This window comes from Polypterus senegalus, chromosome 11 (genome assembly GCF_016835505.1).
Source record: "Polypterus senegalus isolate Bchr_013 chromosome 11, ASM1683550v1, whole genome shotgun sequence".
Taxonomy (NCBI): Eukaryota; Metazoa; Chordata; class Cladistia; order Polypteriformes; family Polypteridae; genus Polypterus; species Polypterus senegalus.
The window spans coordinates 93,519,642-93,538,766 of record NC_053164.1 but is presented as its reverse complement, the minus strand read 5'-3'; the positions used below and the strand labels follow the sequence as shown (position 1 = coordinate 93,538,766).

The following is a 19,125-nucleotide window of genomic DNA, read 5'->3' as shown; positions in this document are numbered from 1 at the left end:
GCACACATCTGTGTGTGCCATGGCAGGCTGATTCTCTTCCTGTGACCCACTCCTACTGTACGTGTGCCTGAAGTATTAAACAAGCATTTGGTATGTGTGAGGAAATTGAAAAAAATGGTGAAAGCCTGTGCAGTTGAGACTCGCAACACAAACAGAAACCAAGCTAGGAATTGAACTTTGGTTTCTCAGGTAGTGAAGCAGAAGCACAAACTACTGCACCAGCTTGTTTCGTGTTAAATACTCAATTAAAAGGAGAGTGGTTTGAATACTGGCCTTGTCGCTGTTAATAATGAGTGTTTTGTTTCCAGTTATTATGGTTTCCTCCAACAGATGTGCAGGTTAGGTTAACAGGTGAATCCAAAGTTCGTTGGACTGGTGCCATATTTATGGTTGGGTCTTGCTTTGCACCTGCTGCTTATTAGGACAGGTCCCTGATGAAACTGACTTATACATTGAAGATTTTTATTTTTTTTATTTTTATTTGTTCTTTATTTTGCCTTATACAATATTTTGTAAGATGCTGCAGATGTTCTACCAGACGGTTGTGGCGAGTGCCCTCTTCTACGCGGTGGTGTGCTGGGGTGGCAGCATAAAGATGAAAGACGCCTCACGCCTGGACAAACTTGTTAAGAAGGCAGGCTCTATTGTAGGATTAAAGTTGGACAGTTTGACATCTGTGGCAGAGCGACGGGCACTGAGCAAACTCCAGGCAATCATGAAGAATCCACTGCATCCACTGAACAGTGTCATTTCCAGGCAGAGGAGTAGCTTCAGTGACAGACTTTTGTTACTGTCCTGATCCACTGACAGACTGAGGAGATCGTTCCTCCCCCACCCGGGGGAGTAAATGCTAACATTAATTTTATTCTTTTCATTTTTATTACTATTTAATTTAATATTGTTTCTTTGTATCAGTATACTGCTGCTGGATTATGTGAATTTCCCCTTGGGATTAATAAAGTATCTATCTATCTATCTATCTATCTATCTATCTATCTATCTATCTATCTATCTATCTATCTATCTATCTATCTATCTATCTATCTATCTATCTATCTATTTTGTATTAGGAATTTGGGAGCAGTGTAAGCCATTGTACAGTGCCCCTGAAGCAATTGCAGGTTAAGGACCTTGTTTAAGGGCCTAGCAGAGTAGGATCTCTTTTGGCATTGATAAGGATTCGAACTGGCAACCTTCAGGATACCAGCGTAGATCCTTAGCCTCAGAGACTCCTCTCCGCCCTTTTAAGATTTAATAATTGATTAACAGAGATGTCATGAACTTGGGCATCTCATTTATTTTTAAACTTTTTTTAGCTCACTTTTAAATACTTCTGTTATTCGTTATGCTCATTTAGCATTTTAGTATACCAGTACCTTGATTTATATGTTTTTTTTCTTGGAAAGTTACTCTGAAGTTTTAAAACATATTTCATGTGTTTCTGAACTGCTGTCTTATTTTAATGTGGGTAGTATCATTTTTGGGGTTTTATGTACATAAGTAAATATATTCCTGTGATATATATCTCCTGCTTATATCCATTGTTACACATGTGTGCATGGTAGGCAGCTAAAGGGCTCAAAAGAAGGTAATTCCATGCCAGGCCAGTGGGTGGCAGAGTGCAATAATCCGTTATCCTATTATCCCTGCAGACTAAAAGTGGGAAATTCTGCCTGAACCTGATGACGCCATGTCCGGTTCCAGACTCGATGACGTCACTCTATGGCTTGATAACGTCACTTCTGGTTCTGGGCCCAATGATATCACTTCCCCTGACCAATCTTAAAAACCTGCCATCTTCCTTCTGTGAGTCAGTTCTGCTTTGGACTGAAATCTGTAAACAACATTGAATCTAATTGCCTATTTTGCAGCCTTATTTCAAATATATGGGTGGCTGTCCCAAACCTTTTTCCTGTGTCTTCCACACCATCTTTTTTAACAGCTATTATCGCAAGGGGGCTTATATTTTGCTGAGATGATCTATTTTGACAGTACCAACAAAACGTAAAACAGTATTTTTACTGATTTAGTCTCAATTCATTGCAAGAGATCTTATGTATATTTGTTAGATTTACAGTATGTGTATTGGTTAGCATTTTGGGCTATCTGATGTGAACACTAGGGGCGCAGCCCTTATCCCCAGATACAACTGCAATATCCCAAGTCTCGGAATTAAATAATTTTTTTTATTTCAAAGGGTGTGTTGTTACAGGTTTCTTCCACAACTCAATCTCTTTTTCTTTTCTTATTCTACCTTCTTTTTCTCCTCCACTCTTCCAAGATGAGCTTTGTCCTTTTTCCATATCTGACTCTGACTCACCTTGGCGAATCACAGAAGCTCCTTTTATGTCAAACCTGTTAGTACTTCCTGTGCCTAAGTATTGCACCCCGGAGACACTTCTGGGACAGGCAGAACCTCCTTAAATTGAAGAAGTCCTTTCCCAGCAGCTCCCCCTGGCAGCATCCAAGGACCCCAATAGAACTGCCCATCAGGACTACAGATCCTGTGGGGTTACAAATAGGAGCTCTATCAGAGGGATGCTGCCACCCAGTGTGTTAGCAAAATACATGGCCTTGGGACGCAGTCTCCCTCTGTCATTTAATTTCTTATGATCTCACAGCCAAGAAAGGTACCAACAACCAATCTGTCTGGGAACTGCCCATCCATCCAGGTCCTCTACTACACTGACTATTTGTTCATAATGCTGATTTTGTACTCTAATTTCGATTCTTGTTTAGTCGATTTCCTGGCCTGCCTTTTTCTCCTTGGTACAACACAGAACTCAACAGATCCATCTATTGTGTGTTGGGATTCTGAGTGTCCTCTAGTTGTCAGTAACAGCCATTTTCTTTTTATGGAACCTCAAACCCAGACAGACAACATGCCAGTAAATTTCACAGTTTTTGCAAAATTGAATAATAAGTGTGTAATGATGTTATGTTTAAAAACACACCCATATGGATATTTTCTCAGGCTACATGTCAAAGAGTTGATATGAGGACTTACATTTCTTTTATGCTCTCTTATTATCAGTTCTTCTTGTAGTCAAAATGTTCTAAAAACAACATTTTACAAATGTAAGGACAAATTCCATTTCAACAAGCTTGTCTGATTGGTAAAGGTGTCCCAATAGCTCTTCCATGTGGTTTATTGAAGCTGTCTGATATCCATTTCACCTTCACACAGTATACGGTAAGTTGTTCCACATGTCTAATACTAGTGTGAAAGTTTGGAGTATCAAGAATATTTTATTACTACTCAAATCTTATTACTTTTGCTTTTCTACTATCTTTATCAAGAAGTGCTTGCCACTTAAATTTCCTCCAAAAGTCATAAATTTAGGATAACTGAAAATTCTTACATTTTTCCCAATGTGGATGTTTGTGTGTTTGTGTGTTCTATGATGGACTGGTGCCCTGGGGTCTCATTTATAAGACTATACTCGGATTCAGGTGTGAAAATATAGTCATGTCAAAAAACAGGAAAATGTTTATACCAAAAAAAAAATCAGATTTAAAAAAACTTAAGAGATATGTGTATGTGAATGTGCCTCAAATCCTGCCTGGTTGCCACCCTAAAATACATGGACTTCTTACAAATCCCATCATGATACAACAGACCTTCATTGGCTGGTAGAGCAGTCTCCCTCCTGACACATCATGCCATGCTCCTCAACTAAGTGTGTCAAGGGCATGCATGGAATTATATCTCATCTTTTCTTCACTCTGGGGGTCAGGAAAAGGCATAAGGCACCAGTGTCTGAGAGGGTACCTACTATCACCTGGCACATGTAATCAGATGATTGGTGTTACAATGAATGTTACAGGCCATGAAAAATGGTGCATTCCGCCAGTTACCTTACCAACAGGCCCACCACCATATACAGTGCCATCAAGTCTGTCATAGCTACATTGTTTCAAAATAAATAAATCATAGGTTGATATATGCCACTGAGCCATGATGTCAATCTCATCCTGGTATCACAGCTAACTTGTGCGTTAATGGATTATAACTTCTTACATTTAACAAGAGCTGCTTTACTCTTGCTAGGTTCCAGTATTGCAATATGAGTACAGTCAAATGCTGTGATTACATCAGGAAAACCAGACACTGCTGTAAAATTTATTTTTATGAAAACAAAAACATGTTATATTTTATGTATGCATGGCCACACTACATGAAAACTGAATAAAGGACCTCAGTGGTCTGTTAATAGATTCCAGCAGAGCAGGCATGATGGCACAAAGCTTGACTGAGATATTCCTGACCTATTTGCCAGGGAACTGATATAAACTAATGAAAACCAAAAAAACTCTTAGTATAAATACGGACAATTGGTCCTCTTAAAAGGGAACTAAATTAGGATTTGTGCATCATAATTAACACTTTTGAGGATGAATCTGTTTGTCATGTCAATGGACATTATAATAACAGCTCAATTATATGAATTATTATGTGCGTGAGTTGCTTGGTTGGTTCAGCTGCATTTCCGTTTTTGACCAAGGGTGTCGCCATTTCCCAGTTTCTTTTAAATTGTGCATACAAATGGGTCAGATTTGCTGTAAATACATGCAACTTGTCTTGTCAAGTTTTCTTTTACAAATCCCAACTTTAGCACGGAAAGATTTATCAAACTTGCGTACACACAAAAAGAGGCCCAGAATGAACATACATAAGTTTTACAAATCCGACCCTTGGTCTTGGATGGTTTCTTCTTTGCACCTAATGTTTCTGGGATAGTCTCCAGTACTCCATGGCCATTAATTGGACTAAGTGTATTACAAAATGTCATCTTATGTTGTGAGTGGCAGTTCAGTGGCATGTACCGCTGCCTCACAGATCCAGTATCCTGGGTTTGAATCCAGCAACAGGTCGTTGTACAGTTTGCATATTTTCTCCAAGTCTCTAAAGATGTGCTGGTTAAGTTAATGGAGGATTCCAAGTTGGATCTGGGTGACATTTTGTCCCATGTCCAGAACTGTTTCCTGCCTTGCTCCCAGTGGTGCCACCACCTCCCCTTAATTGGATTAAGTGGGTTTCAGAATATTGCATTATGTATTATATTAGGTTATCACTCACATAGAGTACATCATGTTCAGGTAGGACACACTTAATCTGTGCAGCATGGGATCTTATATTATTGGAAAATAGTAACAACTAGATACATTTACACAGATACAGATTTTTCTTCAAATTTTGTTTCCCACAGTCAGTTATTTTCCTTAGTGTGTGGTAATTATCTTGTTTTCGTTTTTCATTCACAGTACATCTAATTATCCTGCACAACAAAAGAGATGTAAAAAAACTGATACTAGGGAATCCCAAGTTATATCGCAATTGTGAAGAATGTGCATATCCTGAATGTATCGAAAAATGATAACTCATAATTCTGTTTTATAGGATTTCTATGCACATTTTCATTGTTGTGGTGGGTATGCATGGAATATAAAGGCAAATTATATACTTTGTATGTAACATTGGCCTTTTTAAAGTTTTATCTATCTATCTATCTATCTATCTATCTATCTATCTATCTATCTATCTATCTATCTATCTATCTATCTATCTATCTATCTATCTATCTATCTATCTATCTATCTATCTATCTATCCATCTATCTATCTATGCACTGTATGTGACGGAGTTTGAAAGCTGCCTGGATTAACCAAAGGGGCCCACTAGAAAGACACTATAAATATCACTAATCAGAGGAAGTAACTCATAGAGATCTGCTGGTAGCCCCTTGTCTCCACTTAATATTCCACAATGGCTTTTCCTTCACCTATAATTGTTATAGTGTTATGTAGCTAAGGCTGTGCCCTGCATTCACTTGGACACCAACCACAGTAGCCTGAAATGGCTTACTATAACGGTTTGGTACACATTTCGCTTCATCTTTTCCTCGAGCTGTGCATGTAGTCTTTGTCTGTCAACTCTGCAGGTAGCATCTATTGCTGGAGGTGTTCAATGCTAATTTAAATGCAAATTTTATCAGTCTCGGCTTGCGAGAAGAATGGAACTCGCAAAAACCTCAGAAGGTGTGTATTATGTTGCTCAACACGCATCTCTTTTTACAGATAACACTAACAAGCATAACACCACACCCCCACCCCCATGTAATACAATGAGCACATCCCAAGTGATTTATTGCACTCGATAAAAGCATAAATGGCCTCTTTGTAAATGCACTCAGACGCCTCTCTCAGATTAAGAACCAGTGTGATATCAAGTTTGACGTTCGACATACTTTTTTCTCTTCATAATACACAACAGAACACATCTTCGGGGATTTATCAGTTCAAAGCTGATGTATGCTTGGCACTTTTTCAGTCCTTGTTAGAATAAATCACACTGCTTGTAAACAGCCATTCTCTTGTGGTATTTATAATTTCAAATCCACCGAGGGTGGATTTGGGCAATATAGATTAGAAATCTATAGCAGCAGTGCTACCCAGTGGACACGTCTTGTAACTGCCACCAAAACTTTGTAGCATTAAACAAAATTTCTTTGAAACAGGAGTCGCTCAAAAAGATGATTAGTTTCCACATTTAGTTTATAACCTAATAAAATGATTGGATTTGACATCTTAACCAAGGCTTAATATTTAAAATCTGACAACATTATGCAGTTTTAGCCCCGCTGATGGGGCTGGAGGATGGTCAACACTCTGTCATATTTATGGGGACTGATTATAAGAGCAGGATTTGGTGACTGTACAAACAATCATGTGTCTTTCTCTCTGGTCCCCAGACTTTAAGACAAATACCAAGAGGTAGAGAATTAGCCTTGTGTCTAGCCCTGACTCTGGCTCCAACTCTTCTGGACCTCATCTGTTAAAGACTGAACCAAACAGCTCATCTCAAAGACAATTCAAAGCAACTAGAGATCACATTTTGCAGTTCCTTCATTATTTTAAGCTACCACCTATTAAAATTTACTCTTGTTGTAGTTGTGCCTAAGCTTAGGAGGTGAACCGTGCAATTCTAGTGGGGTAGCCTTCTGTAGTCTTCCCCAATAGATCGGTTTTAGTTAAATGAAAAACAAAATGAAGCTAACGTTGACTCGCTGTCACAGTCAAGCTCTCAATCTACACTAGTCCAGAATGGATGGTGTCCTCATAGCACACATTACAGTGCTGGGGCCTCATGCATAACACCGTGCGTAGAATTCGCACAATAACATGATGTAAGCACAAAAGTCGAACCGTGCTTACGCACAGAAAAATCCAGATGCAGAAATCTGTGCATACTCCAGCTTCCACGTTCTTCTGCTCCATAAATCCTGGTTTGCGTGAAAAGTAACGCACGTGCACGCGCATGCTGCCCCGCCCCAAATCCTCCCAGAATTACGCCTCTTTGAATATGCAAATCAATATAAATAGCCCTTAAGCTCAGCGTTCTGTGAAAAGAGAATGGGAAAAGCACGGGGAAAATATATGAATTTCAGCGAATACCAAGTGGAGGCAAAGGAAAAACATACTATTTGTTAATTTAAACAGTGGTATAATCAACAAAAGGAAGTCAATCGAGTGACATAGCATGTTGAAGAAACTTGAAAGCTCAAGTTCACAAAGTTGCACAGTGCCCGAAATAAAAAAGAAGTCACATATCAAAGTCGCTGTGAAAAGGCGAGTTGTAGCCCACCGTCTGAGTGTCATATGAAAGCTTATTAGGGTACAGACAAAAAAAATAGGCACACAATGGGGAAAAAGCACGAAATGTCAACTTTCATCTCGAAATTTCCACTTTAACCACATAGTTTATTTTGTCATTAAAGTAGAACATCATAGACTTCATCTTAAAATTGTTTAACTTACTAGTTTCTAAAATCCCATCGTAACTAAAGTAGCATGTTAAATGCTTTGTTTTGTATTTGATCTTCTATGTGCTCTAAGTGTGTGAATCACTACGTGCTTCCATTCTTTCTCTTCCTCCGATAGGACACAGAATCCATTACATTTGTGATATTACAGCTCTCTGAATAATTAAAATACTGAGATGTATACGTGATATCATTTTCATGATGATTGGAATGAAAGCATGTTATTAAACATGAGAACATGATGGTGCAGTGATTGTTCATGTCTCACATAAGATGCTGCTGCTCCATGCGCGACCTTCGATGAAATAATTTATTGTAGCAGTACTGTCTCTTTCAAACGTACTAACCTCCAATTCTTGTCCTTATTTTTCTTTCTCCAAATACCCAATCGCCACACAATCAGCTCTGTAATAGACGTTAAGCCATCTGTAAACTTACAACGACGATTCTTCAAAACTTTTAAGGAACATTGAAATATCTTCATAGTATGTGTTTAATTATTCTATCCGTTTATCCTTCCAGTGTCGTGCCAGCCTTAGCAAATATACAGCGCAAAGCAGGAAAAATACGTGAACTTGCTAGCGCTGCTTCACATGTTTAATTATTAACAACACAGATTATTTAAATGAAGTTTCAGTTTTATCTGTATAATATAATCAACATATTTTGCTACATTTCATCTTAAAAATGATATCGTCATCATATGTAATAAATAAGCGCTTTATAAACTGGCGCAGGTTGTGCAATAATAACTGTAGTGCAAGTTTACAGTGAGGTAATTATACTTATAAGTACAAACAGTTCTACAAGGAACAATTGATTAAGTGCATTTATAGTTCCTGGGATGAAACTGTTTCTGAACCGCAAAGTCCGTACAGGAAAGGCTTTGAAACGTTTTGCTGTGGCTGAGGCAGCGTGTGCTTGATGCTGTATACCGATAATTCTCTTTCCGATCAGCTGCTGCTGTGATTCACACTCAGATACAGTGATATAAATACTCCGAGTGGTGCAGTGAGAGTAATATGGAAAAAGATGATCCGCTGTGGCAACCCTTAACGGTAGCAGCTTAAAGAAGAAAAAGAAGGTGCAGTGAGTGTGACAACGCTAAAGTAGTTATGGTATTTGGAATACTATGGCTATTCCCTGGATCGTTATATTGTTACAGGTTAATTACAATCAGATGCATTACACTAATAAACAATATGCAGTTAGTTTCAGTGTGGATCTCAGAAAGAAAGGGTAACCACACAGGAACAGCAGCATGGCTTTGACGCTGGGTGCCGCCAGTCTGCAAAACCGAGCAGAGAACTTGCGTACGACAGGGTATGAGGTACCATGGAAATGTGCATGGCTTTACGGCAAGTTTAGGTTTTATACATCGCGATTTGAACGTGGAAACATTCTTGCGCAACATTTCTGTGTGTACGCACCTTTTATACATGAGGCCCCTGGTCTGGTTTTTCTGGATCAGTTTCACAACGTAACACAGTTTACTTGGTATACCTGCTATAGCAATCTTGTGAATTGAACTTATTGTAAAGAAAATCATGAAAAAGATATATTTTCTTCACTTTTTTTACCCAGTTTTACTGCTCCCACAGTTATTTACTTGATACCCTGGGGCTCTAGTACAGGTGGCTTACCTGGGCACACTGATGAACAGGTGATCTTCTGCACAGACGTCCCCTCACAGAATGCTCCTCCATTGAGGGGAGCTGGATTTGTGCAGGTCCGTGACCGTTTCTGCCATCCTCGGCCGCATCTCACGTTACAGGCAGACCACTCAGTCCACAAGGACCATCCACCATTCACTACAGATAAAACGAGAGCATAACAGTCAGAGCCAAAGCACCCAGTTAGTGCCAGCATACTGCAGAATCACACAATATGTAACAATACTTAAGAAAATCAGCCTTTTATGAGAGTCCTCAGATGAAGCATCATATTATGCCTAAATTACTACAGAAGAATGATATGTAATAATTAATTGTGCAAGGCAGCTGTATACTGAAATCTCCTGAACTCCAAATATGCAGTAATATCTGCCATTTCTTTCATTTCTGAGTCGTTAAACACCTTGCAATCTTTTCAAATTGAGCTACAGCTTTGTACAACATTGGGTGCAAGACAGGAAGCAACTTTGGATGAGCTGGTTGGATCTGATATTGTTTGGTTTTTGTTGTTAGATAGTCTGTTTTCAAATAATCCGGTTTAAACTCAGCCTTAGACATCACAATGGAAGGATTTTATGTTCAAATGCAAAAAATGTAATTTTTTCATATATTGGATTAAAAGAAAAAAAAAAAACAAAGTTATTTTAGAAATTTTAAATACCTGCAAAGTCTAAGAATTTTGCAAACAATTTTGTAATGTGAAAAGTTGGTTAGTTTCTGTTTGATTCAAACTTTGGACATTGTGTTTTATGCACTTCCTTGTGTATAATATTATACACTAAACTTAAAGCTGATTGAATGAAATTGGATGACTGTCATGGATCATTCACTTTGATATTGTTCTAGGAATGTCAGAAAACCAACAATATCAGATCATCTGGATGGAATGTCAATCCACAAAATCATTTTATATGTTTACAAGGCCAATTAAATTAATTGGTGCATCTTTGGGATGTAGGAGGAAAACTGGAGTTCCTGTAGTAACCCCTACAAACAGTGCAGTGAACTTAATGCAGAAAGTGGCCTATTTTAGGATTCAAACTCAATATCACATATCTGTGAGGCAGCAATAGCAGATGAGCCACAATGCCGTCCATCCACAATGTAATTTTCATTCTTCCATTTTTGATGGTTGTTCTAATTTGTCAAAGGGAGACAATGATTATATTATATTATATTATATTATATTATATTATATTATATTATATTATATTATATTATATTATATTATATATAAATGTCTACACGTGGAAGTGAGTGTGTCTGGGGAAGGGAGAGGTAGAGTTGGAGTAAGGGCTCCACCTCCGAGGATATGCGAGTGAGGCCAGCACGTCGGCAAAATTAAACCTCCGAAGAAAGACAAAGTCGCTTAGCCACTAATACAGAAGAGAGGCGAGCACATCGGCAAAACGAAACCTCTGAAGAAAGTCACTCATTTAGATGCTAATACAGAAGAGAGGCGAGCACATTGGTAAAATGAAACCTCCTTGGAGAGAGATGTCCTGAGTAGTTCCTTTCAAGTACCTGACAACCCTGCATTTTTTTATGATGATTCCAATAGTTTTTACGACCGCTTACACAGCTAGTTATATTATATTATATTATATTTAGTATTTAGCCTGTGCTATGCACAGAATATTTTCTTTGTTTTAATCATCAGAGACATGTTCCGAAAGCAAACGCCTGTCCTCTTAGTAAAGAAATTAAGTATTTCTTTATATTGAATTTGAAAAGTTACAGATCTTCAGGATTAATAACATTCTGACAAACTTTGGCGCTCCTTGATATCAATCAAGTTTTAACAATGAGGCCAGTACAATGCAAGTCCTGTTGAATATTGGACTTTGTAGATGATGGCTTGGAGGAGCCAGTCTTCTATGAGGGCTACATCTGAAGGAGATGCCAGCTGATCCAGTACCTGTAGCTCAGGGTCGCTGAACTAGAGGAGAAGTCGGCGGGCCTGTGTTGTAGTAGAGAATTGACGGACCTGGCCCAGGTGTCCTTTAGAGAGATAGTGTGCACCCCTAAGGTGGTGCAGGAGGAGATTCCAGACCAGAAAGGTAGAAATAGGTTGTTCACATTCAGAAGGCATAAGGTAAAGAGTGCACACTATCCGGGGACATCAACCCCGGAATTAGAAGTGTCAAACTGTTTTAAGGTCCTTCCAGAGCTGGACAGTGTCTCTGATGATTCTGAAGTGGTAAGCAGGGACAATTAGGTAGTAATAGTTGGGGACTGTGTCATTAGGGGGATTGAAGCACAGATTTGCTCCAGAGGCAACAGTCTCGTATGGTGTGTTGTCTTCTGGGTGTACAGGTGGAGAACCTCCCTGGAATGGTGGATATGCTCTTGGACAGAGTGGGGGTGAATCCAGTTGTCATTGAAATGACATACATGAGTATTCTTTCACTTCTGCAATCCAAATTCAAAAAAGTAGGTGCCAGGCTGAGGAACAGAACTGCCAAGGTAGTCTCCTCTGATGTTCTGCCTGTCCCATGCACCATTCCTGGTAAGACTGAGGAGATTAAAAGGCTTAATATGTGGCTCAAATCTTGGTGCATGGTAGAAGGGTATAGGTTTATGGGGCATTGGTACGCCTTTTGGAACAGATGGGACCTGTTCTGCCATGATGGATTACATCTGAACCAAAGGGGCACCAATGTATTGGTAGGCTAGTTGAGGATTGTTTAAACTAGTGAATGGTGAGGGACAGGTAGTTTAGGACAGGCCAGGTTTAGCACTATGTGTGGAGGAGCAAAACAATGGTGTAGAAATAAAAATGAGTACTAATGTAAATTCTAATCCAACATTAAAATATAGAAGGAGTAACACATTAAAAATAACTTGTCTTATTGCTATAAGTATCAAAAAAAAGGTAAGTGAGTTGGAGCTGTATGTAGCAGAGCATTACCTGGCTAAATAACAAAGATGGGAATGACTGTAACATAGAGAGATACACATTTTTTAGGAAGGATGAACATAAGAGACAAGGAGGTGTAGTTGCTGTTTATGTTAAACAGAATTTAAAAGTCCTCATCAGTTGGACAATGAGCCCCATCTTAGTGAGGACATGTTTCTTTGCCTGGAAAGCATTAGGGAAAGAGACCTTATTTTAAGAGTGTGTTATAGACCACCCGATGCAGACAGTAACTTCAATACACATCTTTTTGGTCATATTAAAATGGCAAGTTTACAAAGGGATATTATAGTCATGGGGGAATTTGATTATCCAAATAATAACTGGGATAATTTTGCAAATGGAGGAGCACAAGGGCAGGGGTTTTTAGAAGTAATTAGTGACTGTTTTTACCACAGTATGCTAAAGCACCAATGCAGGGTGAAGCTTGTCTATATTTAGAATTTTGTAATAATCAAGACAGAATTGAGTGTGTAGAGGTCATTGAACCACTAGGGCCATATAATACAGTTCTCAGTGTTTTGTAAAAGTGCGGATGCAAAGACTAAAATTGTTAAATTTAACTTTGGTAAGGCAAATTTTGAGCAGATGTGACAAAGTCTATGGAGGATAGACTGTTTTTTTTAGTGTGTAGAGAGTTGAGGAGCAGTGGAACGAGTTTAAAAATGTTTTGCATGTAATGCAGGACAGATACATACCTAAATTTGGAAGAGGAAATTTAAAAACTGCATAGTGGGTTAATAAAGAATTAAAAGAGCAGCTGCAAAGGAAAAAACAGCTTTATAAGTTGTATAAGACTAATAACTGCAAAGTGAATTGTAGGGTATATGAGAACATGAGGGCAACTATTTAAAAAGATATTAGATAGGCTAAAAGACAGATGGAGAGGAATATAGGAGATACGGCAAAAGATGACCCTAATAGATTTTTTCAGTATTTTAGTAGCAAAAGAAGTCAAGGGTGAGGTGAAGTGCATCAGAAATAGTAAAGGTGAATTACAATTACAAAAATACAGAGAGTGAAATAGCAGATGCTCTAAACCTGCATTTTTCTGAGGTCTTCACAAGTGAGGAAGTGGATAACCTCCCAGTGGTAAATGGAACTATTAAGGAGGTACTGAAGGATTTGGAAATTGTAGAGGTATCGTTCAGACTAAATAGGCTAAAATCAAATAAATCACCAGGACCAGATAATATTTACCCTTGAGTTCTTAAGGAAGCTAGTGAGTACAAATATAAATGCTTGACACATACGTTTAGGAAGTCACTGTGCACTGGCGAGATTCTGAAGGACTGGACAATGGCAAATATTATCCCATTATATAAAAAGGGTGACAGGGCAGATCCATGCAATTATAGGCCAGTAGGTTTAACATGCATCACAGGAAAATTAATGGAAGGAATTATTAAGGATAAGATTGAGCAACACCTGGCAAGTACAGGAGTTTTTCTGAACAGTCAGCATGGGTTCAGAGGGAGGTTGTGTTTTACTAACATGCTGGAATTCTATGAGGAGGCAACAAAAGGATACAATCAAAGTGGAGCTTATGGTATTATTTATCTGGACTTTCAGAAAGCATTTGATAAGGTGCCACATGAGAGGTTGGGCATCAAATTAAAAGATATGGGAGTTCAGGGTGATGTTTTTAGATGGATGCAGAATTGGCTCAGACATAGGAAGCAGAGGGTGATAATGTGAGGAACCTCTTCAGAATTGGCCGATGTTAAGAGTGGTGTTCCACAGCGGTCAGTGCTAGGGCCGGTTAAGTTTGCAGATGTTACCAAGATAAGTAGATTGGCGGATCATTTGGAATCCATTGAATCATTACAGAGGAACTTGGACAGCATACAGGCTTGGACAGGTTTGTGGCACATGAAATTTAATGTGAGTAAATGTAAAGTATTACACATATAAAGTAAAAATGTTAGGTTTGAATACACAATGGGAGGTCTGAAAATCGAGAGTACACCTTATGAGAAGGATTTAGGAGTCATAGTGGACTCTACGCTATCAACTTCCCGACAGTCTTCAGAAGCCGTTGAGAAGGCAAACAGAATATTAAGTTATATAGCAAGATTAGGGTTGCCAGATTAGAAAATCAGAAATACAGGGCACTCTTAAAATCTCTCTCTATATTACTATATATATATATATATATATATATAAATTTATACATGCCCCTTACACACCCAAACCAATATATTATAAAAAAGTAGAGACATAAGTTAAAAATATAAAGCAAGGATTTTAATGGGTTATTTGGAAAACGAAAGTAAAATCATTTGAAAATTATTTAATACAAGTTAAACGATTTTGTAAAAGTGAAATCATTTGAAAATATTTATATACAGAAAACAGAGAAATATTATTATTATTATTTAATACAGGCAGTTAGAAAAAAAGTGGGCCATGGCAGGTAGTAACAACACACTTTGTTGACAGTGTACGTTGTAATGCAGATACAGAACTGCACAGCAGCCTGGCTGGAGAGCAATACAGTGTGAACGCTGGCCCCGGCACAGACAGACGGACAACATTTTTGGACCCAACACACTTTTATTTACACGAATATTATATACAAATGGCTCACGTGCACCCCCAGTGCCTTCTCGCACCGATTTCCCCAATGTCCAGGCCCACAGTCTCTTGTGCCTTCCTGGCCGCCTCCTGTCCTCTCTCAAGCTTCGCCAACACTGCCTCCCGACGTCCACCGCTGACTGGAGGGAGGCGGCCCCTTTTATGGGGAGCCGGATGGGCTCCAGCTGCTTCCCGGCACTTAACGGTGGCCACACCCTGTGTGGCGGAAGTGCCGGCTGTCGCACCCGGAAGCCGTCCGTGTCTCCCCGGTCGTCTTCCCCCCGGAATAATTAGGCCCTGGGGCGCCGCCTGGCGGTGGCCACGGGTCCCTACAGGGCTGGGCTTCCAAGCCCTGTACCCGAGGCCCCCTGCATAACCAGGACGGACGCCCCCACTCGGTCTGGAGGAGGCACTCGCTCTCCTCTGGTCCTCCAAAGCGTCCCGGCCGGGCTCCAGCCCCAGCCGAGGACCGTACGGGATAAACCGGCATCGGGATGCCGCCTGGCGGTGACCACGGGCCCCTACAGGGTAGGGCTTCCATGCCCTCGACCCGTGGCTCCCAACAGAACCAGGACGGATGCCCCCTCGCGGTCTCCAGCCCCGGCCGGGGACCACAACAATAAGAGTGTCGCTGTCCTCAGCCAACCATAGCAACTGAACAAGTTGCAAACAGACAGCAAACACTAGTTTCCTTGTTACATTTAGTTTATTTTCATCAAGAGTATCTGAGAAAAGAAAGTATAATTACTGTACTTATAAAATTACAACTAAGTACTGTAAGAAGGTAGTTAGAATGTATTTTTATTATGAGATTTGAAAATGAACTAAATACGGGACATTTGGGTGTCCCTGAAAGGTCAGTACGGGACAGGGGACAAAATGATCAAATATGGGACATATCCTATATATAAGGGAAGTCTGGCAACCCTAAGCATGATGTGTGGAGTACAAGTCCAATGAGGTTATGCTCAAGCTTTATAACACACTGGTGAGGCCTCATCTGGAGTATTGTGTGCAGTTTTGGTCTCCAGGCTAAAAAAAGGACTTAGCAGCATTTGGAAAGATCCAGAGAGGAGCCATCCATCCATTCATTTTCTAACCCTCTGAATCCGAACACAGGGTCACGGGGGGTCTGCTGGAGCCAATCCCAGCCAACACAGGGCACAAAGCAGGAACCAATCCCGGGCAGGGCACCAACCCACTGAAGGACACACCCACTCCGGCCAATTTGGAATTGCCAATGCACCTAACCTGCATGTCTTTGGAAGGAAACTGGAACACCCGGAGGAAACCCACGCAGACACAGGGAGAACATGCAAACTCCACACAGGGAGGACCCAGGAAGAGAACCCGGGTCTCCTTACTGCGAGGCAGCAGCGCTACCACTGCGCCACCGTGCCACCCTCCAGAGAGGAGCAACTAGGCTAATTCCAGGGCTACAGGGGATGAATTATGAAGAAAGGTTAAAAGAGCTGAGCCTTTTCAGTTTAAGTAAAAGAAGATTAAGAGGTGACATGATTGAAGTGTTTAAAATTATGAAGGGAATTAGTACAGTGGATCGAGACTGTTATTTTAAAATGAGTTAATCAAGAACATGGGGACACAGTTGGAAACTTGTTAAGAGTAAATTTCGCACAAACATTAGGACGTTTTTCTTTACACAAAGAACAATAGACACTTTGAATAAGCTACAAATTAGCATGGTTGACAATAAGACTTTAGGAACTTTCAAAACTCGACTTGATGTTTTTGTAGAGGAATTAAATGGCTAACTTTGTTGGGCTGAAGGGCCTGTTCTCATCTAGACTGTTCTAATGTACTAATTAGTTTTCTTTGAATCACAGTTTTCTCCATTTGAACTTTGACATTTTCACATGAAGTCGGTCTTGAGAAAGCAACATATAATTGCCCATGTGAAAAGACAAGATTAGGTAAGTATATTCCAGTTTTTTTGAAGAGTTTGTTCTTGTGACATGTTAATTGCCATGGCAAACGCAACTGTTATAAGAAATTGTTGTCATTTAGGTAGAATAGAGATATCTGGACTTTGATCATTCAAAAGAATATGTGGTATAAAAATGAAAAAATAACTAAAGATTTTTTGTCATTTAATGGGTCCAGTAAGAACCTCTCCAAATATGACATTAGGTTTTAATTGTGTAACAATAACTCTTATTCCATTACACAATCCTTTTTTTGATATTGATAATCCACAATAGAGTAATGGCTTTTATTTTTAATTTAAGTCAAAGTATGGGAATTAAAGTTGGAGTGAGAGAATTGAGGAATTCAATAGGAAAGTTTGTTTGATCATGCTCACATCTGTCTATTATTGAATAGATTGACAAAAACTCCACCTATTGTACTTTAAGAAGGTTTAATATTTGATTGTAACTAAATGTAAGAATCATTTACCTTAAATTTTGCAAAGTTAATACATTCATTTATCAGCTTTTTTAAAGTATGTAAACAGTTTAGTTCTTATTATATTCACATATACTCTCAGTTTTTATTACATTTTGGATTCATTTGCAAAAAAATTGGAACACATGAATTTTATGAGCTGACTGACAAAGGAAGGTTTACCTTGCACACAAATGCATTACTGTAGGTATTTAATATTAGTACCATTCATTTTTTTTAGGTAGTAACCCGATCTTTTTGCCACTGAGTGCATTTTTATAATATTGTTGTGTTTTCAGGCATCTGATCCAACTTCTTATCTCTGGCCCTATAACGGCTAGGGACATGTAGCTACCTTTAATCGATTCAGCAGGTGTCTGGCTATGTGCCCCTATGACTTCATTTACTAATCTTTGCATGTGTACAAATAATGAGCAGAAATAGGACAACAAAAGGTGGGTTTTCAAATAACTGTCATTTTGAAAGTAGTGGGGAGCTCAGAACCCCTTTATGATTCTGACCGAAAATATGAACAATTTTTCAGTTAAAATTCTGAGGTTACAATGAAAGCGCCTATTCAGAAAAAAAGATCCTTGTCTTCGCTTATAATATATAGATTACAGATCTGTAGTGGACTGGCACTCTATTCAGGTCTTATTCCAACTTTATTCTCAATGCTGCTAGACGGGTACCAGCTATTCATGATTCTGAACATGATAAGTAAGTTTGAAATTATATTATATTATATTATATTATACTAGCCAACCCACAGCGTACCATTAACCGCATAATCAGACTGGTTTTTTAATGATTTTTAAGCACAGGGAGAAAATTAACATTTGAAAAATCGGTTATGTAATAAATCAGCAAGAAAAGCAACATTGTAACAATGCACGGAATGAACCAACACACAATCGTCCGTGACTGAAAACTGGTGGACCGCCATTGCTCATGTGCCCACCTCCAACTCATCACTTGAGTCATTGTCGTCTTTGCACAGTCCAGATGCACCTGTGACTCACGTAGACTTTCCGTGTTCCTGCAGGAGCATCTAAGAAGACGCATGTTTGTCGCGGATGCGAATTGCTGTATGTAGCGTGTAAAACAGTTTGCTATGGTGCACGCAGTCGTGAGTCGTAACCGAAAAAACTCGGTTTTTAAAGACTGCTTACTTCTTGGAGTTGGTGGGCATGACTCCTTCCTGTATGCGCCATAGGTGTCTTACTTGTCGGTGGCTTAGTGAATCCACACCCCTTCCGGCATGTTTTCCATGGGTGTCTTGCCTTAGTGAATTATATATATATATAGATTATATTATATACTGATCAGCAACAACTAAAACTATTAAAACTATTGACAGATGAAGCTAATAACATTAATTATGTTGTTATGAAGGCACCTTTCAAGGCAAGAGATATATTAGGAAGAAATTGAACAATCAATTCTTGATTGTGATAAGTTGGAAACAGGAAAAAGGACAAGCAATTCTGATGGCTAGATGCCTGGGTCAGAGCATCATCAAAATGGCAGCTCCGGTGGGGTGTTCCTGGTATACAGAGGTTAGGACCTACCAATAGTGGTCCAAGGTAGGACAAGCAATGAACCTGCAATGGGATCTTGAGCACACAAGGCTCACTGATGTGTGTGGGCAGTGAAGGATAACCCGTCTGGTCCAGTTCCACAGAACAGCTACTGTAGTACAAATTGTTGAAAAACTTAATGCTTCCCAAAA

At 39.3% G+C, this 19,125-nt stretch overlaps 1 protein-coding gene across 1 annotated transcript in view; it reads right to left on the bottom strand.

Annotated features, from left to right (window-relative positions):
- unc5db (unc-5 netrin receptor Db) overlaps positions 1-19,125 on the bottom strand; it is a 756,179-nt gene that overhangs the window by 228,381 nt on the left and 508,673 nt on the right. Inside the window, exon 6 of the mRNA XM_039769246.1 lies at positions 9,467-9,634. Coding sequence (XP_039625180.1) covers positions 9,467-9,634 — 168 coding nt within the window. The remainder of the gene's footprint in view (positions 1-9,466; positions 9,635-19,125) is intronic.